Below are 25,872 nucleotides of genomic sequence, written 5' to 3'. Positions count from 1 at the left end.
CAACATGTTTTAAACTAGAAGACAGCAGGGAAGCAGAATGGTGGATCCGTTCTACATTCTGCTCCAAACATGCACGGATATCACGCAACTGAGAGACTCCAGGGAACTGCAGTTTTGCTCTTTCCACCTTTTCAGAAGTGTCAGTGCAGGCTCAGTCAATCTTCATAATCAGAAACAGCTTCTCTGTTTATAACTTATCCTTGGATACAACACCTTTCATCAGCACTAAAAAACAAAACAAAAACACATTTCTTCCCCATTGTGCTACTATCCTACATGGACTTGGGCCTTTGTGGATGAAGAACACTCAGTTATCCCCAAAAATGGACAAAATTATATTTAGTTGATTTGTACAACATGAACTGAAATAACAGTGCTGAGTTTCAATGGGTCTGTTTGCTGAATTAGAATATGTTTGGGGCCAATATCCAGTTACCTTCTATTGATTGATTGATTGATGAGACGGAGTCTCACTCTGTAGCCCAGGCTAGAGTGCAGTGGCGCAATCTTGGCTCACTGCAACCTCCACCTCCCGGGTCCCGGTTCAAGCAATTCTTCTGCCGCAGCCTCCCGAGTAGCTGGGATTACAGGCACGTGCCACCATGCCCAGCTAATTTTTGTATTTTTAGTAGAGATGGGGTTTCACCATGTTGGCCAGGCTGGTCTTGAACTTCTGAACTCGTGATCCACCCACCTCGCTCTCCCAAAGTGCTGGGATCACAGGCGTGAGCCACCGCGCCCTGCCCAGTTACCTTCTCTTTAAATCTTGTTCTCCCCACAAATGACATCAACATCTATGGGTGGAGTCTTCTTAACAGCACTAGTGCTGTTTTAAGTACGATAATTAAAGGAAAAAAGACGATCTTGAGCTGAGATAGCTTAAAGATTGCAATAGGAACAGGATACCCTTTGAAAAGAGAATGCAAGCTCTTCAGAAGAGTAAGAATTCAGGATATCCTAGGTCACTGCTCGTGGCATTGTCATTTATCAGTGGCTGCAGAAACACGGTGGCCAGATTTCCTGAAAAATTTTTAAAAGGCTTTTTTCCTGAATTTTCTCCTGATGTAAACCATTATTTATTTGCAAGAGATGAGGGGAAAAAGGCATATACATATATTAAAACTTCAAGCCTTTAAAATAGCCATTGCCTGCTTCCCAAATGGCCTATTTAGTAAGTCTCATTTTTCTTGCAATGATTTCCTCTTCAGACAAAGTTGCCTAGGGGTAGTCTATTAAAATTTATTTTATGGGTTTTTCTTTTCTTTCTTTTTTTAACTAGATTACATGTTGCACTGTAGTTAACAACGTAGACATGGCACCCACAATCTACTCTGCATCCCTCCACTCACAAAAGCATTCTGGAGAGACCGCACTTCATCCACGCAAAGATTAGGTGTATAGGGTTGAGAAAATGGGAGCTGAGGAGGTAAGAGGCGATGGATGGAAGCCCACTATCTAAACAGGTAATCTGCTTTTTAATTTTTATTTAATTAATTAACTTATTTATTTTTTGAGATGGAGTCTTGCTCTGTGGCCCAGGCTGGAGTGCTGTGGCATGATCTCTGCTTACTGCAACCTCTGCCTCCCAGGTTCAAGCGATTCTCCTGCCTTAGTCTCCCGAGTAGCTGGGATTACAGGTGCATACCACCACGCCCAACTAATTTTTGTATTTTTAATAAAGACAGGGTTTCACCATGTTGGTCAGGCTGGTCTCGAACTCCTGACCTCAAGTGATCTGCCCGCCTCGGCCTCCCAAAGTGCTGGGATTACAGGCGTGAGCCACCATGTCCAGCTGTGACCTGCTTTTTAAAAAGACTGCCTCCTTCCCCCTCACATCCTGCATCAAGCACTCATACCTATGATGGCGATCCTGACAACAGCATGGGGTTCTCCACTAATATTGTTTTGATCATATCTGCTGTGTGGTTTACAGACTTCATGGTCTTGGAAAAAACACAAGCACAGAGGAGGAAAAGGTAGAACAGTTGAAAATTCATCAGGTGATAAGAGGAAATCAGGTTTGAATGCCTGAGGGGAAAACAACCCTCAGAGCTTTGATGTGATCCCTTCCATCCTACAGTGAGCAGGGTATCTGATCTTACTTCTAACCAACACCACCCAAGAGTGAAGCTGCCAGAGTTAAGGGCCTTTTACACAGGAGAGAGGTGGGCACCCTCATACGGCTCTCCAGTCTTCCCAGGAGTCGTCTCTCAGACAACTGATTGATTCAAAATCAATTTATTATTAAGGCCTTGAATTATAGAAGACAGGAATATCAATGAAAGTATTTCCATGCCTGACAATGGTTCCAAACTAACATAAAAAACTGACTCAAATAACACTTTATAATCTTCTGTATTCCTCAAATTATGTTTCCCATGATAATTTACATGTACCATCCTAGTATGTCTAAGAATATTCCATATATAAGGCCATCACATTCTACTGAAATTCCCTGTGTGTCACAGCTGGAATAACCACTTCCCCGTGATTATTCACTACCTTTGGCTAGAGGAACCAACTCTGCCAGGGTCCGATACCAGCGGCTCTGTGGCGGTTCCCTCACCATGTCTTTGCAGACATCCAGCCTCTACCATTAGTTGGGATGTTTTACAGCAAACAACACTGCATTTAAAGATGCTTATTTAGAGAGATTTAATTAAAGTGATGAGTATTATTATCATTACTGTTATTATTAAAATATTATGGAAGTTCCTAAGTACAGAAGGAGAACTCCATGCCCCAGTGATTTTTATCTCCCAAAATAATCAAAGTTAAATCTAGCAAGAACTATTTGGCTTTATGATCTTGGAAGATACAGTGTGGCTTAATGTCTGCTGAATTCTTCCTTTGCCCTTCACCTTTCTCTACCTCTCTGTGATTTTTCTTTCTTCTCCACTTGAAAATAAACATTCTTTACCTTCGGGCCTCTCATTTGCTGATCCTTGAGTCGTGATAGTGATGAGTAATGATGGCTCTGTGGCTCATTTCACTGCCAATACCAGTGCCATTGACTTGGCTTTTACTTTAAAAACTGGGAAGTGGGTAACAGACACCCACACTTCATGAGACTGCTCTGTCTCAAATGCTTCCCATCAGACAGAGAGAAACAGAGCTTCCTTTCTTGGTGGAGAACATGAGCTATCTTTTATGCCCTCTTAGTTAATGAAGGGTCTTACTGTAAGAATAGCTTTTCCAGTCCGTAAGCAAGATAACTCATGAAAAAAATCTGCTAACATTTCTAAGAGTTAAATACGAAACACCCATCTTTAAGTGACACAGAAACATCATCAAATAGTGTAGTGTTGCCTCAAAGATATGTTCATGGGTCTAACAGTGAAATAACTGGTGTTATGACATGACAGTGAGGATTTTTCCCTCTGTTTTATAAGAGCCTTCTCTCTCAGTTTTGTCCGTGAGTTGAGAGCCAGGGCAGCTTTTCCAATAGAAAGTACATTTGGTTTCAATTCACTTTCATAACAAGAGACACTAACTCTTAGGAAGATGGAGAACATTAAGCTCCATTGTTCAGGCTGAGGATGACTGACTTGGGTGGCAGAAAGCTAGAGTCTCTTTTCTGAAGAAGAAAATGCCTATGGGTGTAGCAAATCTCATTCCCAAACAGCCTCTTTTTTTTTTTTTTTTTTTTTTAAACGACACAGCTATAAATGACAGTGAAGGAAAATTAAAGAATCATCTCAAATCATAGAACTAGGAAGGGACCTCAAGAAATCATCATCTGATTCAGCCTCCTCTAGAAAGTTTTGTTTCTTAAATAATTTTATAAACACCAAGGCATTGTTATTTATTTATTTTTTTTTTTTGAGACGGAGTCTTGCTCTGCCGCCCAGGCTGGAGTGCAGTGGCCGGATCTCAGCTCACTGCAAGCTCCGCCTCCCGGGTTCATGCCATTCTCCTGCCTCAGCCTCCCGAGTAGCTGGGAGTACAGGCGCCCGCCACCTCGCCCGGCTAGTTTTTTGTATATTTTAGTAGAGACGGGGTTTCACCATGTTAGCCAGGATGGTCTCGATCTCCTGACCTCGTGATCCGCCCGTCTCGGCCTCCCAAAGTGCTGGGATTACAGGCTTGAGCCACCGCGCCCGGCCAAGGCATTGTTATTTAACAAGGTCTAAGGGCAGAGAAAAATATTTTATAAATTATTTTAGTAAGCTGCTTGTAGGACCTTTTATTATCTTAAATAATGACTAAATGAATGAAATTATTTGAGATTTGGCAGCTTTAAGATTGCAGAGGTTGTTAAGAGGTAGAAATAGGATCCATGTTGTGTTCCTTTGGCAAAAGAAAATACTCATGCCACTGATTCATGTCCCAAATAACCAGAAACTCACTCTCCATCTTTACAATTTTTCAGAAAGAACCTGTCATGTACATTTCCTTTTCTCTCACTGACAGAAAGGAAGGCCTATTGGATAAGCAAATACAATGGAAGAATTCTGACGCACAAAATGTCCTAATAAAGTGTCCTTCAGGGTAAAAAATACTCAAGTTGGGAGTTATGTAATTCTATCCTTGATATTATTTAGAAAACAACAGGGGAAAATACCATCCACTGTACATTCCTCGAGAACCTCCAATCAAAGGCTCTAGCATGTTTCCTGGCTTCAGACTGGCTATAAATAAATTTAATAAGGACAAAAAAAAAAATCACTGCATCATTTACAGTTCTCTCTCAACTCCAGCTGACAAAAATCCAGTCCAGATGTTTGTGTTGCAAGAACAACAGTAAGAGGGTGAGCCTCAATCATGAATATGAAAGCCCAGAGAGGGTGAGTTTGAAGAGAACGGGAGAGCTAGGTTGGCAGGGAGGGTGTGAACAAACCTGATTTGATACTAACTTACAGAAACACAATAATTAATTTATTTTTGTCTATAAGAAATCCAGTTTATTAGCCTTTCCTCTGCCTCATCTCCCTTTTCAAAGCCACTGGAGTTTGGCTGGTGAAGCTTGAAATGGTTGTTCCATAACCTTTGCTTTTAAATTAAACAAATGACTTCAGATTTTGGAGCAGTTGTTGACTCAGGGGAAAGCATGCCATTAAAAGTGTGCCAGAGACAGATTTAATTGGTACAAGTCCCAAAAACTGCTTGAAAGAGTACAGGCTTCCCGCATATAGATTTCAGGGAAATTACTCAAAGGCCGCACAGCTTTGTCAGAATTTGAGATGTGAAACAAGGCAGCTGAAAGACTCCATATCAAAAGGGTAAATTCAATTCAGGAGATATTAATCTGATTACCTAAGTAAGGCTGCGAATCGGATATGCTCCATTGTGCGCTCTCGTTCAACCTGGACAGCTGGAGGAGCCAATAGCTTCCTTTTCTCTGACATATAATTAAGTTTTAAGAGACGATCAGGTTACGGATACAAAGTTTTAAGAAATATTTTATTCAGGAGTGGCATTTACAGTGCTCGCCTGTTGCAAGAGACATTGTTCACTTTATTTCCTTGAGCCACACTGGAGAGTGTGTGGATCGGGGCCTAGGGGCTTGGTGTTTGTGTTTCAGGCTACAATAAATGCCCTCTGTGCACCTGCCTGGAGGAAAAACCAGTCCAGCCGCCTCCCAAGACAAAAGCGCCCTGTATTAAGTGCTGAAAACCCAGACATGAACTGACCCTGTCAAATTCCAGCTAGGAAAAAAAAAAAATCAATATTTTCATCCAATCCAGGAGGAGCTGTCATGTAGGTTTCTGGATTTCCTTTTTCATCTGTACTAAGTCTGAACAACAGTGACCTGTCAGCAGAAGTCATCTCCTTTCTCATGAGTCTCCTCGTCTTTCCAGATTCCTTCCCTGATGGCACAACCCATTGCCTAGCATGCCATAATCTGCCCTCCAGAGGTCAACACATTCTCCCACTCTTTCTCTACCAGGTCTTTCCCACTGGAATCTCACTTCGGCCACGCAAGTTCATCTTCTGAAAGAGAACATTACTAACTCATGTGTTTTCAGCAAGTTTTCCAACACACACTTGTCACAAACTCTAGGTACATTTAGAATTGCAAGAATGTGGCTGGGCTCAGTGGCTCATGCCTGCAATCCCAGCACTTTGGGAGGCTGAGGCGGGCGGATCACGAGGTCAGCAGATTGAGACCATCCTGCCCAACATGGGGAAACCCCGTCTCTACTAAAAATACAAAAAATTAGCCGGGCGTGGTGGCGGACGCCTGTAGTCCCAGCTACTCGGGAGGCTGAGGCAGAATGGCGTGAACCCGGGAGCTGGAGCTTGCAGTGAGCTGAGATCGCGCCACTGCACTCCAGCCTGGGTGACACGGCGAGACTCCGTCTCAAAAAATCAATCAATCAATAAATAAATAAATAAAAGAATTGCAAGAATGTTTATTAGGCCAAAGGATCAAGGTTATATTTCTTCCATGCCCACTGTGGTTTCCAATGCAAATTGGTCAAAGGATACACTGGGTCACATGTACCAATTTCAGATGACTTCCTCTGAGAGAGCTGTTCAGCTTGGGCTTGTTCTAATTCATGTCTAGAATTAATCATGCTGGTCTCAGTTGACCTGCACATTCTCATGGAGAAAAAAATTTATTTCCTACAAATATGAAACCCAGTTAGTGAAGTTTCATTTGTGAATTTTACCAGCGGCATGGGCAACGTTAGCCTAAGTCATGGGTAAATAAACTGAAAAGGACAAGGTGATTACCTGAATTTGAAAGTGCAAGTTGGTTACAAGACCAGAAAGGACTTGTGAATTGCAATCTCCCACTTCTCTAAGCCAACCCTGAATGGAGGAAGAAATTAATTAAATCATGATTTTGATAATTATTTAAAACTGCCATAGACAGTAAAGCTTTGGCTACAAACATTTTTAAATAGATTTGATAATGAATAACTAAACTTTCAAGGTTAATGGTTTTCTCAAGGTTCTTCAATAGCTCCTCCAAACTCTAGCCCAGCGGGGAGGGATGGATGTGGGAACCAAGATGCTCAGCACAGAAAGCCAGTTCCCTAACACGGCCCTTCCACTAGGATGTGCTCGACTGTTTGTGTCTGAAGAGAGGAGAGGAACCAAGAAGCAGTTTACCTAATTTGGTGCTCATTAAACAGCTGGCCAAGGAAAACAGTCACCCACCACAGGTACTAAGCTACTTCAGCCTGTACCATGCTACGATGGCCAGCCTGGCAAGTTCTCAGTGGAACAGGGGGCTGGCCACCTTGTGAGTGGGTCTAACTCAATGACGGAGGTGGTCTGCTGGCTGATATCCAGGCACTGCAGATGCAGTGAGTCAGGACAGATAAACCAGGAGGCCCATCTTAGTTCTGCCCTGACATCCTAAGGCAGTGGTCCAAGCCTCCATCACAAAGATCATAATGATCTCTCCTTTCTGTGAATGCCTCTGATATTAAAAATCTGCTTCTCTCATCCTGTTAATTCATTAGATGCTGTAATACAGTGTGACTTTAACTGTTTCATGTCTGTGGGCCTCATGTTCTGGATTTTCCTTATTTTCGTAACTTTTCTTGTCTTACCCACTGTAGTGCAATACATATAGCCAGTTTAGATGTAAAGTTTAGCTTCATTACAGTATGCAGGAATTCTAGGGTTCCAGCCAGATAAAGCTGACAAACACTAGAATTAGCCTTTATGTTTCAGAGGAGAGGAGCCAAGCCTGATACTGTTCTTACGGCCTCCTAAAAATTCAGCAAGCATTTCACATTATAGATGCTTCATACTTAATATGTAAATGAATGAACAACTGAATGAACAGACCCAGTGCTCAAATTTTGGTTTCAGTCTCACTCTACTTGGGACAGTAAAGAGCTCTGCAGTAAAAACAAGGAAGGGAGAAATTTGAACTATACCAAGTGGTGGGAATACATCACAATGACTCAATGGGATGTGGGGAAAAAATACTAGAAGCTACCTCATATTTTAAAAATTCTATTTCTGGTGTGTTTTATATAACTTTATATAGTAGCACTATAGTTTTCGGCAGCAGTTTTCCATATTTGTGGGGAATATGCTAAAAAATGATGGGTTATAGATTCAAAAGATTGCTGCTCCTGATATCCAATGTAGTAACAGTGACAAAAGGAATGTGCCAAAATGCTCATAGATGGGTTGGTCCAGCCTTCTTTAAGTGGTGAACAGAGAAGCCTGTTTGAGGTTTGAAAAAGAACATACCAATTTGCTTATTGAAGACAGAGGTGACAGAAGAAGCAAACTGACAGACCTGCCAGCTTCACCTAATGCAAGCTCCTATGTGTATAGCTGAGGGAACTGAGGTCCAGAAAAGTTAAGTGCCTTGCTCAAAACAGTACAGATTGTTTGTGGCAAAGCCGGTCCTTGAATACAAGTCTCCCAATTCCAAATGCAGTGCTTCAGCTTCTGTTAAAACACACTGCTTTTCTACTGACTATCAGTATAGAGATTTCAGGGCACATATAAAGAAACAGCTACAATTGTAGTAATGCATGGAAACCCCTCAACTCTAACAATGACAGAAATATGTGATCGTAAGCTCTAGCTGAAGTAGTTGTATGATCATCTTGAAGAGCTGAGTATGGTATACTGGTCAACAGCAAAGACTCTAGAGCCAGACTCTAGGTTTGAATGCCAACTAATTACTAGTTATGTGATCATCAGCAAGTTATGGAAACACTTTGTACTTCAGTTTCTTTGTTTCTAAATTGAGGGTAATAATTGAACCCCACTAAGTTGTTGCATTTTTATGTGCTTAGTATAGTGCCTGATGCATAGTAGGCACTCAATATTATTATTGCAATCATTAGCAAAAGGAACATAAAATGTGTATTAATTTCCACAGTGCCTTTTATTTTTGAGACAGAGTCCTGCTCTGTCACCCAGGCTGGAGTGCAGTGGCACCATCTCAGCTCACTGCAACCTCTGCCTCACAGGCTCAAGCGATTCTTATGCCTCAGCCTCCTGGGTAGCTGGGATTATAGGCATGCATCACCACACCCAACTAATTTTTATATTTTTCGTAGAGATGGTATTTCGCCATGTTGGCCAGGCTAGTCTTGAACTCCTGACCTCAAGTGATCTGCCCACCTCAGCCTCCCAAAGTGCTGGGATTACAGGCATGAGCCACCACACACGGCCCTCATAGTTCCATTTAGTACTTTAAGTCATTTGCTATTTTCTCTCACCTCCTAGCAGAGTTATAGATAGCCTGACACCATTTCTAACCATAATGCGCCTTGATAAATGGAGGGCTCACCTGATGTTATTCATAAGACTGGTATACCAAAGAAATCTCTCCCGGGTTGGTAAGGTGGGAAACTAAAACCAGACCTGGCCACCCAACATCTCAGAACGGTTAAAACTTATTATGAAGTTCTCGTTGCTTTAAGAAGTTTAGGGCTAACCCCACCCCAAAGTGATTTGCCTCAAAGAGATCAAAATCCAAGTTCTGTAGTTTCATCTCCATCCCCCTAACCTGTAAATGGCTGCCTGAGAAATCGCTTCCAACTACAAAATGATTCTGTCACTTCCCTATTTCTTTTTTTATTATTATTATACTTTATATTCTGGGATACATGTGCAGAACATGCAGGTTTGTTGCATAGGTATACACGTGCCATGGTAGTTTGCTGCACCCATCAACCTGTCATCTACGTTAGGTATTTCTCCTAATGCTATCCCTCCCCTAGCTCCCCACCCGGTGTATGATGTTCCCCTCCCTGTGTCCAAGTGTTTTCACTGTTCAGTTCCCACTTATGAGTGAGAACATGCGGTGGTTGGTTTTCTGTTCTTGGGTTAGTTTGCCGAGAATGATGGTTTCCAGCTTCATTCATGTCCCTGCAAAGGACATGAACTCATCCTTTTTTATGGCTGTATGGTATTCCATGGTGTATATGTGCCACATTTTCTTTATACTTCTCTATTTCAATGGCTCCCTATTACCCTCCGGAAAAAATTCAAACTGATTAGCATGAGGAATAAGACCTTTCACAATCCGGCCCCTGCCTGGCTCTACACCCTGCCTCGATTCCATGACAGCGGCTTTTCCCTCCGCCAGGTGCACTTTCCCCTGCTCTCTCTCCTCTTAGGAACTGCTGTTAATTCTTCACGTGCCTCCTTGTTGTAAAGTTCCTAGAGAGCTCCATCCCCAAGCCAGGACTCCTATCTAACCTAGTGCCATCATGACACCAAAAGTAACCTGCTTACTCGTCTGTCATAGCCACACCCTTTCCCCTCCCCTAACTGTGAGCTTCCCAAAGAGCAGGGACTGTAGCTTTTGTCTCTGTGTCCCAAGCACCTGCCTAACACATGACCTAGTAGACAGTTGGTGGCTAATAAATATCATTATAGTGTATCACACTAAGTTACTCAGTCATCATCCTTGTGTGAAGGTGGGAGATTTCTCCTTCAAAAGCTGAGCTGTTCTGCTTCTGTTCTTTCCTTTCTCACATGGTTCCCTGAATTGCCTATTGCCATTCATCACATAGTATTTATTATCATCAATTATTTATTAACTATTATTGTCAAGCACTTTCTAAGATGTGGGGATCCAGCATTGAACAAAAGTGACAAAAATTCCTGCCCCCAAGAACTTACATTCTGGCCAGGCACAGTGGCTCACTCCTGTAATCCCAGCAATTTGGGAGGCCGAGGCAGGTGGATCACTTGAGGTCAGGAGTTTGAGACTAGCCTGGCTGACATGGCAAAACCTCATCTCTACTAAATATACAAAAAAATTAGCCAGGCGTGGTGGTGCGTGTCTGTAATCCCAGCTACTCAGGAGGCTGAGGCACGAGAATTACTTGAATGTGGGAGGCGGAGGTTGCAGTGAGTGGAGATCATGCCACTGCACTCCAGCCTGGGCAATAGAGTAAAACTGTGTCTCAAAACAAACAAACAAACAAACAAACAAAAACCACCTCACATTCTAATGACCCTAAGACAGGACTTTCTGCTGGTTTTCCTTAGTTTTGTACTATCCAGTCAAAGGGCAAGCTATTTCCCTCATTTCTAGTTTGGTCCCTGATGGAGCAAGAAACTTCTTCCTGGCTGGCCTTGGATCCACCCCTTGGTCTCTGGCAGCCACTTATTGGCTGTTGTTTGTTTTCTGGGGTCTACATTTAAAGATTTCAATTGCTTATTCTATCTCTGGCCTAGAGTCATACTCAGATGGAATTTATTTTGAGACTTTTCTAGCTTCATTTACCTAAATATCATATTTTAACACAAAAAAAAGTTTGTCTCCTTAAACTTGTCCACTGGATTTTTTTCATCCTCTACAGCTGGAGATGACAGTGCCAGGAAATGTGATTATCTTAGCTGCTTTGATGAACCTATTAGATGGAAGTATGGTTTAAAAAAAATCAACATCAGAACCTAAAAAGACCTTCCATTAAACACGGGAATCTCCACCTTCAACACACACATACATTGCACATATATACATAAACATTTGCATTTAACCCACAAAACTCAGATACTCCCCTGAGGGTAGAGAGTAATTTTGCTCTCGTATACAGTAAATCATGGAAAGGATGTAACTAACAGACACAGAGTTCTCCACTGCACATATTTGAGTTATCCAGCTGCCTTCTTGGCTTCTCTGGCTTCCCTTGCTCAAGCAGTGGATAGATCATGGCTGTCCATGGGGACAGCCTAGGCTAATGTGCCTCTGTTACATGTCCCTGAATATGAGGTAACTTACACATGGTTACATTTAGGCCTCATATCTCACCAGATAAGAATAGTTTAGACAGTGGATTGTGGATAAACAGAAGAGACATCTCTCCCCTCCTGAAGACAAATTCAAGGTATAAAGAAAATGGATCTAAAGAAAATTAGATCAAGGAAGAGCCAGATTATCTGGGGCTAAAAGAAAATATTTTGGGGGCTGGGCGCGGTGGCTCACGCCTGTCATCCCAGCACTTTGGGAGGCCAAGGCGGGTGGATCATGAGGTCAGGAGATCAAGACCATCCTGGCTAACATGGTGAAATCCTGTCTCTACTAAAAATACAAAAAATTAGCTGGGTGTGGTGGCGGGCGCCTGTAGTCCCAGCTACCTGGGAGGCTGAGGCAGGAGAATGGTGTGAACTCAGTAGGCAGAGCTTGCAGTGAGCCAAGATCGTGCCACTGCACCCCAGCCTGGGCAACACAGCAAGACTCTGTCTCAAAAAAAAAAAAAAAGAAAAAGAAAAAAAAAGAGAAAATATTTTTACATTTCATTTTGAAAACAGTATATTGGTTTGATGGCATGGACTAGTGATAGGTAACTTCTACCAAACTTTTGATCTGAAACGAGAGGGCTGGGTGTGCTGACTCATACCTGTAATCCCAGCACGTTGGGAGGTAGAGGCAGGAGGATTGGTTGAAGCCAGGAGTTTGAGACTAGCCTGGGCAAGATAGCAAGACTCTGTTTCTACAAAATAAAACTGAAAAAATTAGCCAGGCATGGTGGTGCATGCCTGTAGTCCCAGCTACTTGGAAGGCCGAGGTGGGAGGATCACAGGAGCCTGGGAGGCCAAGGCTACAGTGAGGGCAACAGAGTAAGACCCTGTCTCTATTTTTTTTTTTTTTTTTTTTTGAGACGGAGTCTCGCTGTGTCTCCCAGGCTGGAGTGCAGTGGCGTGATCTCGGCTCACTGCAAGCTCCGCCTCCCGGGTTCACGCCATTCTCCCGCCTCAGCCTCCCAAGTAGCTGAGACTACAGGCGCCCGCCACCACGCCCGGCTAGTTTTTTGTATTTTTAGTAGAGACGGGGTTTCACCATGTTAGCCAGGATAGTCTCGATCTCCTGACCTCGTGATCCACCCGCCTCGGCCTCCCAAAGTGCTGGGATTACAGGCTTGAGCCACCGCGCCCGGCCTAAGACCCTGTCTCTAAATAAATAAATAAATAAACAAATAAATGGAAGAAGGAGAAGATGCTGAGAATTAAAATGACTAAAGGGGTCAATAGAGCTACACAGTCCTACTTAGCAAACTTATAATATCTGCTCAGTTGGACAAAGTCCTTCCATTAGATGTTATGTTTGGGTGCTTACCTCCCTTCAAAAGGAATCTGTACTTCATATATAGCCCCTTATAAGGAGAAAATGCCCCCCATCAATGGACCCTGCTGAAAGGATAGGTGTACTGGCCATCTTCTTTACCATTATGGCTGAATAGATTAAAGGGCAACCCATGCACAGAATTACCAGGTGTGAAAGACAAAATGGGTCAATCAGATTCATAAAGTCAAGTGTCAGTGTTGTGGAAAGGCAAGACGGAGATGAGATAAATGAAGAGAATAAGAGCTGGGTGCGGTGGCTCATGCCTATAATCCCAACACTTTGGGAGTCCAAGACAGGCGGATCACAAGGTCAGGAGTTCGAGACCACCCTGGTCAACATGGTGAAACCCCGTGTCTACTTAAAATACAAAAACTAGCCGGGCGTGGTAACAGGCGCTTGTAGTCCCAGCTACATGGGAGGCTGAGGTGGGAGAATTGCTTGAACCTGGGAGGCGTAGGTTGCAGTGAGCTGAGATGGCGCCACTGCACTCCAGCCTGGGCGACAGAGTGAGACTCCGTCTCAAAACAACAACAACAACAAAAAAAAAAACGAAGAGAATAACCTAAGTTTCAACCTTCCCAATTCCCATGTGATCTGGCTGTATTTTAGTTCCTATTTATACATAGTCATGATAATCTCAATTGTATCCTTCCAAAAGAGCTTAGTGGATAAAAATGTACCTCTGGAGCCAGTCTCCCTGGGTGGAAATCCTGACTCTGCCACTAATTGTGTTGCCTTCTAAGCCACAGTTCCTTCATCTACAAAATGGGATAATTAATACAGTTGTCCCTCAGTATCTGTGGGGGATTAATTATAGGGCCCCCTGCAGACACCAAAATCCATGGATGCTCAAGTCCTTTATATAAAATGGCATTGTATTTGCATATAACCTACACAGATCCTCCTGGATACTTTAAATCATCTCTAGATTATTTATAATTCCTAATATAGTGTAAATGCTATGTAGATAGTTGTTACACTGTATTGTTTAGGGAATATGACAAGGAAAAAGGTCTGTATGTGTTCAGCACAGACACAATCATCCATTTTTCCCCTACTATTTTTTGATTCATGGTTGGTTGAATCTATGGGTGCAGAACTCATGGATAAGGAGGGCCAACTGTACTATCCTCAGAGGGTGGTTGTGAGGACTAAATGAGATAATGCAATGCCAGGCATACAGTATATGGTCCATAATGTGTGTATTGTGCCCCCCAGGTGATTCTGATGTGTGCTAAAATTTGAGAAAATGGAATAAAGGTTTTGGTGGAGAAACACAACCACTCCATATCTTTGACTGAAGAACAGCCCTCCTCTATCTGGGGAAGATCATCCATCTTCTTTAATTAAACACGCAGCTTTGGAAGGGATAGATATCAGAAACTAGGCTGGACCTCAACTGGACCTTCCTTGGGCTAGACTGCCTTGCTAGACCGTGTTACGATCCTTCTCCAAATCTCAGTAAACACTGCAAATGCATTCTGAAGATACTTCATGTCACATTACAACACAAACTAATCGTTGGGCACCACCCCTAAAATCCAGCCATTCTTTTCTTCTTTATGATCTCTGACCCAGAGGCCTCTCGCCCTTGGTATAGCATTCTCTGCAGTGATGGAAAACGAGGATCTCTTCTCAGAGTCCTTCTAACTTGAAGGCCTCTGGGATCACACCACCTCTTGACATCTCATTCTCTCAGCTTTTGGCCCTGTTGTCACCTCTCTAGTTGAGGCAACTGACAAAGATGCCTTGGTGTTTTGTCCCTCCAGCCTTCTTGACATTGAGACCTTAACAGAAACAGTACAGATTTGAGAAATTAGACAGTAAATCCTAGACGGTAAAAAGATTTGAGTGTGAGGGGAAACTACTTTCAAAGCTAGCCCAACTCTCACACAAACTACCTAAAGGACTGCTCCCCAAAGAAACCTCTCTGGCTCTCATCTAACTTAACTGTAACGCATCTTGTGCTTCAAATGTGCCTCCTTTTGACAAACTAGCACCAGCAAAACAGAGCTCCTGACCAAGAAGCACTTCCTGGTGGTTGACTTTAATGTTCCCTTTCTCCTTTTGATCTCCCAGCTGAGGTTATATTGCCCCCTGGCCTCCAGGCTGAAAACCCTCAACACATTCCTCTCCCTTTTGGGATTTACAGCTTTTCTGACATTTGTAGGCTGTGCCCATCTCCTCTCAACTCTAGCCTCCCCTACCTCACATAATATTTAAGCTTTCTTTAGCCGAATACCACACATGTTTTGGTGCTTTTAATCTTTTTCCATAAATCAGGCCTTTCATGGCATCTGAACAGCTGCTGGAAGACATATGCCCAGTCAAGTGCTATGGACTCCTGAATACCAGGGAAGTAGAGCACTGGCTGGCGTGTGCCCTTGTGAACAGAACCATGTAAAATTGTGTGTGTTGATATAGTCTGTGGCTTTGGAAACAAAAACTGAAAGGTCACTAGGACACTTAAACATTTTTATCCAAAACTCACTCCTAAGAGGCAGCAGTAACCAAATTTAAAACTTCATGGGAGGGACTCTGACTTCTGTTCCCAGCACACCACCTCTCACTGTGTGGCCTTTCAGCAATTCTCTTCTCTCCTTCATGCTTCAGTTGCTTGAGGTAGATTAAGAAATTCATCATTTTAAGACAATTAAAAATACTAGGGAAACACTAATGTTAATAATGTTGATCATAGTTGTTAATATTAACTTTGTAGTCAGACCATAGGCTTTCAAAGTACTAATTTAGGGAACTTGCACCATACCCCCAAGGAGTGGATTTTTAAAACTTCTCCACTCATACCCATTGGTACATGGCCCTACACAAACCAATGAACATCTAGTTTGAGACTGGGCTGCGAAGGGCCTTGGAGCTAAAATATGTAGAGATTTCTGCTAACTTGACCAACCCGCCCCAAAGTCTGTGGTTAATGGATTACAAATTTGGGTAATGCAGGACAATAAATCACAACTCTAATAATAAAGCTGAAAATACACACAATTTAAGTAGAAACACCAGTGTTTTTTATCGGAAATGAAAGAAACCATTGATCATAGCAACTGTCTGAGATTAGCAGGGAGCCACATTTTCAAACATCCTGCAGTAAATCCAGAGCAGATCCAGCTGGAAAGCAAGAGTGGAAATAAGACTTGAAAATTCATACCACGCTTTGAAGTTTGCTTCTTTCACAACCATGAGTCTCTGATTTGTCCCAACCATTCTGAGCTGCTCTTGCTTGTTGAACTTATTTTAAAAGAGAACACAAGCCACAAACTTGCATATAATCTTTCAAATGGACTCCAGCTTTTTGCAGGGATGGCTTGGTAGGGAATATGAATCCCCAAATACTTTCTCTTGCACATGAAATCAGCCATCAATTCCCCTGACTCCAACCAGAATAGAAAGCCTTCCAACAATAAAACTAGAAACCACTTTTGGCTCTAGGAAGTACTGCTGTTTCTCTTGTGTTCTTTCCTTGACCTAGCCACACATTTTACATTTTTAGTTTTCATGTGCTCTGATCTATCGAAAACAAGTAATGCAGAAAACAGGATACAACATGCCAGATGCTGGGAATACCAAGATGGCAGCCCAATATTGTCTTCTTTTCCATAAAGCCATGTGGAACTCCTGAAGTGGGCCATGTCACCATAATGAAGTAACTGCTACTCTGCTAAATCATCAGAAGAAAGCAAGCCAATGGTCTACAGCTTCCATCTTGCACAGGGCTCACTGTTACCATCAGTCAAATCTCACCTACCAACTGTGTCACAGTAGGTGGGCACTCAGCCGATCCTGCTCAAATCCCAGGTGACTTTGGAACAGGATATGGCATCCTAGGCCATTTGGACTGTTAGATCCCTTCTCTATTAATCACTCTGGGGGAAAGAGATGTTACCTATGACTGAGGTCCAACAATCCTCAGTATCTCCAATGACCATAAGGAAGAATTGGCAAGGGCTAAGAAACGTGCCCTTGGCCACAGAACAGTCACAATAACTAAGCACGGAACTCTATAATAACCTGTATGTCTGAACTTCTGTCAACAAAATGAAATCTGAAGAAGAAAATACTGTGACTCAAAGTACCTAGTCTAGAACAATGTAGAATATACAACCAAAAAATCCTTATTTCTGTCCCTATCTCTTCTGTTGAATGACAGATTGGATGACTAGATGATTGCTACAGTCTTTTCCAGCTCTAACAATTAAGATCATAAGGAGGGTCTGAAGATTAGAAATATTCACCCAATGATAGGGTTTAATTCTGATTTACAGAGTGGGAAGAATGACTGTGTTGTTGATGTTGCCCTAAACACAATAAAAAGGACCTTCAGAGACCTTAGCATTGGTACTCTGGCATACCTGCAACAGTCTCCCCTTCCTGTATTGCTGTCTCTTTCTCGCCTGTGTACACTTCAGGTCTTGTCTCTTGCTCTCTCTGCCTGTCTCCACACAAAGGTATACAAAATCAGAAGTGTGTGCAAACCAGTGAGCATGAGAAACACTGGGATTTGGCGGCGGGGGGGACAAGGTCTATCCTGTCCTGTAATAGAATTCAGCTGCAGTGCACAGTGCACTGTTTAAACAGTGCTCCCTTGAAAACAGTTGTGGGGTGAGAACAAGCAGCCAAGAGCAGCCAGAGATCAAATGATCTGAGTGGACCTAAGAGGAGCAGCACCCAGCAGGGGCTGATTCAGGGAAATGAAGTCCCTTCTGCTCTGATGCAGAGGAGGGAATACAAGTGACCTGGCCCAACCGAGAGATCTCTTCCACCCCAACAGATCCTGGACTATTAATATCTGCCAGCTGCAGACCCAGAGCATCCCCCTGCTGAGATCAAAAGTGCTCCTATCTTAGCTGGAACAAGGTCATCTGCACAGGGCTGTAAAAAGCGAGCCCTGGCTGGCTGCAGGGACGTCTATGGGGGAGGAGAAGTCAGGAGATGGGAGGTGCTCTCTCACGCTCCTTTAATCTCGGCTGACCAGCTGTTGCCCTCCCAGTGTTTGTAAAGTTGAGAGTTCTTTGTTTTTGTGTTGCTGGGTATCCCCGCCCCCCCAACTCTTATTAAATTTGTGGCTGAGTTGTTGGCTTGGATTAAGTAGACTCATGTTCACTGCTTGACATCATGGTATAATTCTCTTCATTGAGGTTTCATTCCACTGTTGAGTTATCCAGCTCCCAGGTGGGAGAGCCAAAGAAGGGAGAAGTACACCTCAAGGGCCAAGGACTCTCCTGGCATTGCTCCTGCCCCTGAGCTTTGTGCCTTGAGAAGGAATGAGAGGGCAAACTGAATTTTCTCTATTTACTTAAAATATCTCCTCATATGTGCAGTGTGCTTGTCAATTTGCAGCCTGCCTTTCACAAACTATCCTATTCACAAACTATTGGGAGAATGGAACTTTCGGAACTTATGCAAATTGACCAGAGTTACAAAGTCATCCCATCCCGGTGTGTTTCTCATTTTCACTGGTTAGCACACACTTCTGATTTTGTATAACTTTGTGTGGAGAGAGGCGGAGAGAGCAAGAGACACACAGACAAGACCAGAAGTGTACCCAGAGTGAGAAAGAGAAAACATACAGGGAGGAAAGGCTCCTGCAGGTATGCCGGAGTATCAGTGCTAAGATTTATTAAAGATCCTCTCGACTGTGTTGAATCTAGGGCAACATGAGCAACGCAGCCATTCTTCCTACTCTGTAAGTCAGAATTAAACCCCATCAGTGGGTGAATGCTCCTGACCTTCAGACCTACCTCATGATCTTATATGCTAGAGCTGGAAAAAACTTTGGCAATCTTCTATTCATCCAACCTGTCATGTAACAGAAGAAACTGAGACCCAAAGTGATCAAAAGGGCCTGCCCAACACCACAGTTAATAACACAATGGCATAGCTGATACAACGAATGCTTGAAACAAAACAGAGCAATTTATACATGCATGTGCACATGTGTGTGCGTAAATCATAGGAACTTAACAACCATTGTAATATATTTGAATGGCTATAAATGTTCTAAGACATTGTCCGTTTTAATCCACTAATAAAAAACCTTCATTATAGACTTTAGGAATATGTTTATATAGCCTCTTTATCTGCTCAGCTATACAAAACAAATCTAGAAAAATCAATTATTTCCATTCTTTCTTGGATTTCTGGGAGGATAAGCTGGTAACTCTTCCTTTGTTATGAACACGACGCCAGGGGTGTCTTGTGGCAGTTATACTGCAGCCCCAAAGCAATTTCTTTTCTATGTTTTTTGTTCTTCTTTTTTGCTTGAGATAAACCAGGAAGGCAGCACAAAGAAAAGTACTTACTGGTTTTCAAATAAGGAAGCAGTTTACTCGATTCTGGTCTCCGCAGAGCTGAATAAGTGTGTGTGTGTGTGTGTGTGTGTGTATCTGTGTATGTGTGTGTCTGATAATTATAACAATTTTTTAACAATGTTCATAGGTGCTTTATATGATTCTTATGGTCACTGTTCTTCCGAAGTATTTACTGTTATATTCATTCAGCATTTATTTACTGGCTAGTATGTGTCTAGAACTTTGCTAGTCACCGGATGACAACATGGATACAAAAAGAATATGACATGGTCCTGTCTTTAAAATCTGCCAATTTAGGCAGAAAAACATGAAAAGTAAAATTAATTTTCTAGACTTTTTCCTTATATAGTTGAGCAGATAGAGTGGCCACAGAGGAAAAACAGAGAGTGAGACCATAGGCAAGCAGCTTCTGTGAAAGAGGCAGTCTTTAAATAAGCCTCGAAGGAGTGGATGTGGGATGAGAAGCAGCAGAAGTGAAAAAGAGAAGCGCTGTTCTCAAGTGAGCTGTCTCTGCACAGGCCTGGAGCTGGGCCTGGGGAGGGGCAGGCCAAGGGCGGCACGCTTGGCATAGGAGCTTCACCTAAGATACCGGCAGAAACTAAATTTGAATAGAAAGGAAATGACAGATTATGAAGGGTTAAAATCATTAACTTTATCCAGGGGTGTTTTGAAAACCCGTCTACCCAAAGGGAGGAAATAAAAAAACAAGCCACCTGATTTTTAGCATTTGCTGATTTCCATGGTATAAATACTTTCGCCATGGCTGATTTCAAGCTAACAAACCCCAAATCCCTAAATATGTTAAAATCAGCTTACTGATTTTAGGTCATTCTCAGAAAAAAACATACAAAAAAACAACAAAAAAGAAACAAACAGACAAAAAATCTTCTCTAAGATTTCTGAGTAGGAGAGCAACAGAGTAGAACGAGGCCAGATGGGGAAGTTCAGTTTGGTAGTGGCAGAATGTAAACTGTAGAGGCTAGAGCTGGGAAGGCCAATCTGGATGTTACTACAATAATCCAACTGGGAGTTTAGTAAATCAGCTGACCACAACACACATTACAAAAAAGAGGGGACAAAGGAACGATATATGCGGAAAGAAGTACTAAGCAGACTTGATGACAACAGTTTCAGGGGGAGGAATACTCCATGATGCAGGTCTTCAGCCTCGCTAATGGGGGTTCTGATGATGTATCCCTGAACTCAGAAGGAAGGTACACAAAGCATTGTACAGTGTTCATAAATAAGCCACTCGTTTTCACTCCTTAAGCCACCACTAAGAAGCAGAGATGTGGTTCTTGCAATTTCTAAGACCATAACGCAAAGCTGCTCTGCGGAAGACCATCTGGGCAGTCAGTCAGCAGCCTTGCTAGGCCTAAAAGTCTCCTATAGTCCATCATGAACAATTCTCAGAAAGTGGAAAGGGCGGAGAGGCCTGGAAGAGCTCTGCATGTCTACCCAGGCCCATAGCATTCTGCATGAAAGATATTAGACTACAAGGAGAACAACTCAGAATTGTCAAGTAAGCACTTTCAATAAAACTAGAAACCACCCTCTGGTTTACTGGTGTTATTTCCCCAGCTACGTAAAGCTTATTGCCATCGAAACCATAGCCAGCCTGACCTTTGCTAGCAGGGGAGGGTGGAGAAAATTTTGCAGATTTACCAGCATGGAGATTTTTTTCTTAATCTTCTGTAAAGCTGATCAAGAATGTCATATCTCTGGCACATGAAACTGATGTATGCTTTTTAGTCCAAAGGAACTCAGCACAAACAAAAGGCTAAATTGCTAGGGGACCACTGGGAAAGCCAATCTTTGAGTATCAGTCTCAAAAACAAAGTCATTTAACAATTCATCAGCCCTCATACTAAGGACCTGAAATAGCCCACAGAGGAGTGACTGGCCTCCAAATGGAGCTCACTTATAGACGCAGGGCAAGAGACTCCCCAGTATAAGAGATCGGATGCCAGGAAAGGTGGTCAAACCTAAATCAACAGGCTCTGGCTGGGTTCACTGGCCAAGGCCTATTAGCCATATCTCCCAGCTCTCAACAGGAGGTGGAAAGGCAGTGGGGCTGTATGTCAGTGTCAAGTTTCAGCCTCTCCAGGACAGATTCCTTACCTTCAGACAGGGACAAATCATCAGTTGGAGACACCAGGTCTGCCTGAGAAGCCAGGGCTCCACTCAGATGGGTTGTAATCTGATTCGTCAAGATAACCTGTGAACAGACAGGGAGAGGGGAGGGGCAAGGGAGAAGAAAGACAGGGAAGACCAAATTAATTATTAGAGCTATCAAAAGGCAGACTTTGGTTTAGGAGAAGACTGATAAATACACAGGTAGGAAAACCCCAGCCCTGACTTTCACCAGCTTTATCTTTAGGCCAGAATATCTGGCAAGGCCTAGCAGTTATTCAAAACCCAGAAAACTGAGGAAATAGACTGACTTTTTTCAGAGTAAAACCTCTATCAATTCATTCTAAATGCTGAGTAAGTTGGGATTGAGGGGTGTTATCATATTAGTTAAATAATAGGCAGCTAACCACAATTAAATGCACATGTACACATTTGAACAGACTTTAATTTTCAAAATTATATCCGCCAGCTGCAGTGGCTCATGCCTGTAATTCCAGCAGTTTGGGAGGCTGAGGCAGGAGGATCACCTGAGGTCAGGAGTTCGAGACCAGCCTGACCAAATGGAGAAACCCAGTCTCTACTAAAAATACAAAATTAGTCGGGCGTGGTGGCACATGCCTGTAATCCCAGCTACTCTACTCAGGAGGCTGAGGCAGGAGAATCGCTGGAACCCGAGAGGTAGAGGTTGTGGTGAGCCAAGATTGCACCATTGCACTCCAACCTGGGCAACAAGAGTGACATTCTGTCTAAAAATAAATAAATTAATTAAAATAAATTAAAAATAAAATAAAATAAAATTGCAACCACAACCTAAGATATTACTGGTGTTGAATAACATTAATAATTTAAATTTTGGGGCCAAGCACATGGCTCATACCTGTAATCCCAGCACTTTGGGAGGCTGAGGTGGGTGGATTTCCTGAGGTCAGAAGTTCGAGACCAGTCTGGCCAACATGGTGAAACCCTTTCTCTACTAAAAATACAAAAATTAGCCGGGTGTCGTGGCTGGCGCCTGTAGTCCTAGCTACTCAGGAGGCTATGACAGGAGAATTGCTTGAACCCAGGAGGCTAAGGTTGCAGTGAGCTGAGATCGTGCCATTGTACTCCAGCCTGGGCAACAAGAGCGAAACTCCATCTCAAACAAACAAATAAATAAAATAAAATAAAATTTGGATGCCTGTGGCTTCTTTGCTTGTTATCGTTAAAAGTCAGAGTTTTATTTGCAAATTTGTGATATAGGAATGAATGAGTTTCACTCTAAAGAAATAACACTCCTCTTTGAAATAGTTAAATTCTAACAAAAGAAGTCTCATTATGTATTTAAGAAACAAATTAGCATAAACCTACCTATACAAAATAAAGTTCATAACATTTAAGATCCCTGGAAAGGACTTTAAAACTATCTAACTCATGTAATCGAATGTCGCACAAATTTTCAAATTTGGTATGGTCAAGAAACTATTCCTAAAAAATCCTCATTTGTAAAGTCTACCTTATCGTTTAGAAGCCTAGAGGAAGAATAAATACAGATTCTTTTCTGGAAAATAATAACATAATGAATACTATAATCATTTTCCAAGGTTTAGATGTTCTAAACATGGTGGGAAGAAACTATGAGCATCTTGGTCACTCAGAGGCAATGTCCCTTCTGCAAGGGGCATTAGGCATTTAGTGCACAATTCAGTGCTTGGAATATTTGTCTAGCTGGACTGTGCTGGTCTGAACCAAGGGTCAGCTATGGTTTTGTTGCCACCCCAATTTGAACAGAAAGGGAAGTTGCCCCCATTCTTTATTATCCAGCTTTTCAGCCACACCTCTGTCACTGTATCCTGAATGGACCAATGACACATTATAAATCCTATATCAATGGCAGCTTAATTGAGGGCTGAGAGGGAGTGGGACGGCAAGGTCAGGTAAAGAAATGAAGTACTCGAATAGCAAAGACAACCTTTTAAGTTCTGTGTGCCCACTGAGCTTGTGAGTCTCTAGTCACTCTGCAGCAATAATCAGATATTGCAGGATTCCACTCAGTATTTGCTAATCTTATCTCTCATATTCTTTTGTATTGCTACTTTCCATCGACCAGTGAGAATCACCTAAGATATGTCTTCAATTAAAATGGCTGGAAATGGTCAAGTAGCCTCCTTGAAACAACTGTTCAGCTATACGAGTATAAATAAGGAATTGTGTTCATCGCTGTCTTTTTTTTTTTCGAGACAGGGTCTCACTCTGTGGCCCAGTCTGGAGTGCAATGGCATGATCTCAGTTCACTGCAAACTCTGCCTCCTAGGTTCAAGCGATTCTCCTGCCTCAGCTTCCCAGGTAGCTGGGATTATAGGCATGAGCCACCATGCCTGGTCATTTCTCTTTTATAATATAGGGTATGAGCTTTGGAGTTTAGTAAAACTGGGTTCAAATTCTGATTTTGACCTTGTGTACCTTTGAGCTTCATTTGTTCCCAGGTAAAATAATATCTATTTCATAGAATTTTTATGAGAATTAAATGAGATAATCAATGCAAGATACTTAAAATATCTGACACATAGTAAATATTCAATAAATAGAAGTAATTGTTGTTATTGTTACTATTTCCTTCAGAATGAGGATATACAGATTAATAAATCAGTATATGCCATAGGCTCCAGACAGTTGGTTCTAACAATAGAACACTAAATCACAATTTTCTATATCAGGATATACTTTGGTACCTGATCATTTCTACCTATTTTAGTCCTTCCTAAGTTTTATTTAATTGCAAAGAATTTGTGTAAAAATCTTAGTAAGAAAAATATAGTTATTATTTAAATCAAGGCCAATAAGATACTGACATTACTCTGAAAATACTATGTGCTTTATCTACCAATGAACTGAATACTGCATTTGTCTATCTTAGTAAAAAAAAAAAAAAAAGTGGAACTTCTGAGAGATCTAAATATGTCAGCTCTAATATATTTGTGTTTCTTTCTTTCTTTCTTTTTTTTTTTTTGAGACGGAATCTTACTCTGTCGCCCAGGCTGGAGTGCAGTAGCGCAATCTTGGCTCACTGCAAACTCTGCCTCCTGGGTTCATGCCATTCTCCTGCCTCAGCCTCCCGAATAGCTGGGACTACAGGCACCCACCACCATGCTTGGCTAATTTTTTGTATTTTTAGTAGAGATGGGTTTCACCGTGTTAGCCAGGATGGTCTCTATCTCCCGACTTTGTGATCCACCCGCCTCAGCCTCCCAAAGTACTGGGATTACAGGTGTGATTTTGTGATTCTTTTAAATGATGGCTTGGTGAAAATGATTGGGACTCCAATGATATGGTTAATAGTAATGAGAAAAAAATTCTTACTTAACCCTACCATACAAAGCATGTCACCATATACATGGGGGAAATCAAGATATAAAGGTACTGTATGTCTCTAGAAACTTACAAATTCAGTGATAAGGCACTGACTAAAATATTTAGACCACTTTTCCTCAACTTTATTCTCACTTCACTGGTTCTGTAATGGAAACTTGTACTGAGATGATGGTTTTATTGTACAGAACTAATGAAATGCTATCTTACAGAACCTAAAACTGAACTACAGATGTACCTCAAAAGATACCCAGCATCATTTCCACTTCTGGTGAAAGAGCAGATGGGGAAGAAAATATGCACTCCCCAATGGCGAAAGAACAAGCTCCTAACTGATTTTGCTAATAATCCTCTCCCTTTTAATTACGAATCTTAAAGCCAAATCGCCAAAGGGATACATAGCAACCAAACTCAGGGCTTTGCTAATCATGCCATCTTACTGAATTGTTGTGGTTTTCTAAATCTATTTTCAGCAAAAAGGACAGAATGAAAACATTTCCCAAAGCATTGATTACAATCCTCACAACTTGGGCAGAAGACTGTAGGTGTATTTTCCTCTGAGGCAATCAGGAGACTTGAAACTATACTTTTAAAATAACATATGAAATACTATTACAAGTTATAAACAGACTCTTAACACAATCTGGTTTCTAACTGACACTTCATGGGGTTTTCCTGCTGCTTTGCTCCATGGAAAAGACTGAGTCTTCTGATGCTCAGCACTAAATTTGTGTAAGAGCAATTTGCACAGTGTTTAGGACAAGGGCTTCGGAATCAGACCTGAACTTAGATCCTGGGCTCTACCATTTACTCGCTGTGTGACGTGGGGCAAGATTCATAATCTCTCTGGGGATGATAATACTTAGCTCACATGGTTCTGAGGATTCAGCTGGATAATGCATAGGAAGTCCTTAGCACAGTACCCGGCCTACGGAAAATGTTACCCCATCACTCTCATTAGTTAACCTTTGCTGATTTATACCTTGCTTGTTTAGCTATAAAACCCATGCCCGATTCCCTTTTATATAGCATATAGCCCACTGCTGACAAATAACA

At 42.1% G+C, this 25,872-nt stretch overlaps 1 protein-coding gene across 20 annotated transcripts in view; it reads right to left on the bottom strand.

The window, feature by feature from the left end:
• The window catches only part of RAD51B (RAD51 paralog B), an 851,179-nt gene that overhangs the window by 367,586 nt on the left and 457,721 nt on the right, over positions 1 to 25,872 (bottom strand). For all 20 annotated transcript variants that reach the window (XR_013396379.1, XR_013396380.1, XR_001446310.3 and 17 more), the window contains one exon: positions 21,460 to 21,556. Coding sequence is in view for 15 of the 20 variants with exons in the window: in XM_077941277.1 (XP_077797403.1) it covers positions 21,460 to 21,556 (97 nt within the window). In the remaining 5 variants the exon portion in view is untranslated. The remainder of the gene's footprint in view (positions 1 to 21,459; positions 21,557 to 25,872) is intronic.

The sequence above is a fragment of the Macaca mulatta genome, chromosome 7 (assembly GCF_049350105.2).
Source record: "Macaca mulatta isolate MMU2019108-1 chromosome 7, T2T-MMU8v2.0, whole genome shotgun sequence".
Lineage (NCBI taxonomy): Eukaryota > Metazoa > Chordata > Mammalia > Primates > Cercopithecidae > Macaca > Macaca mulatta.
Note: the sequence above shows the minus strand (reverse complement) of the source record. Positions and strands in the feature narration are given on the sequence as shown.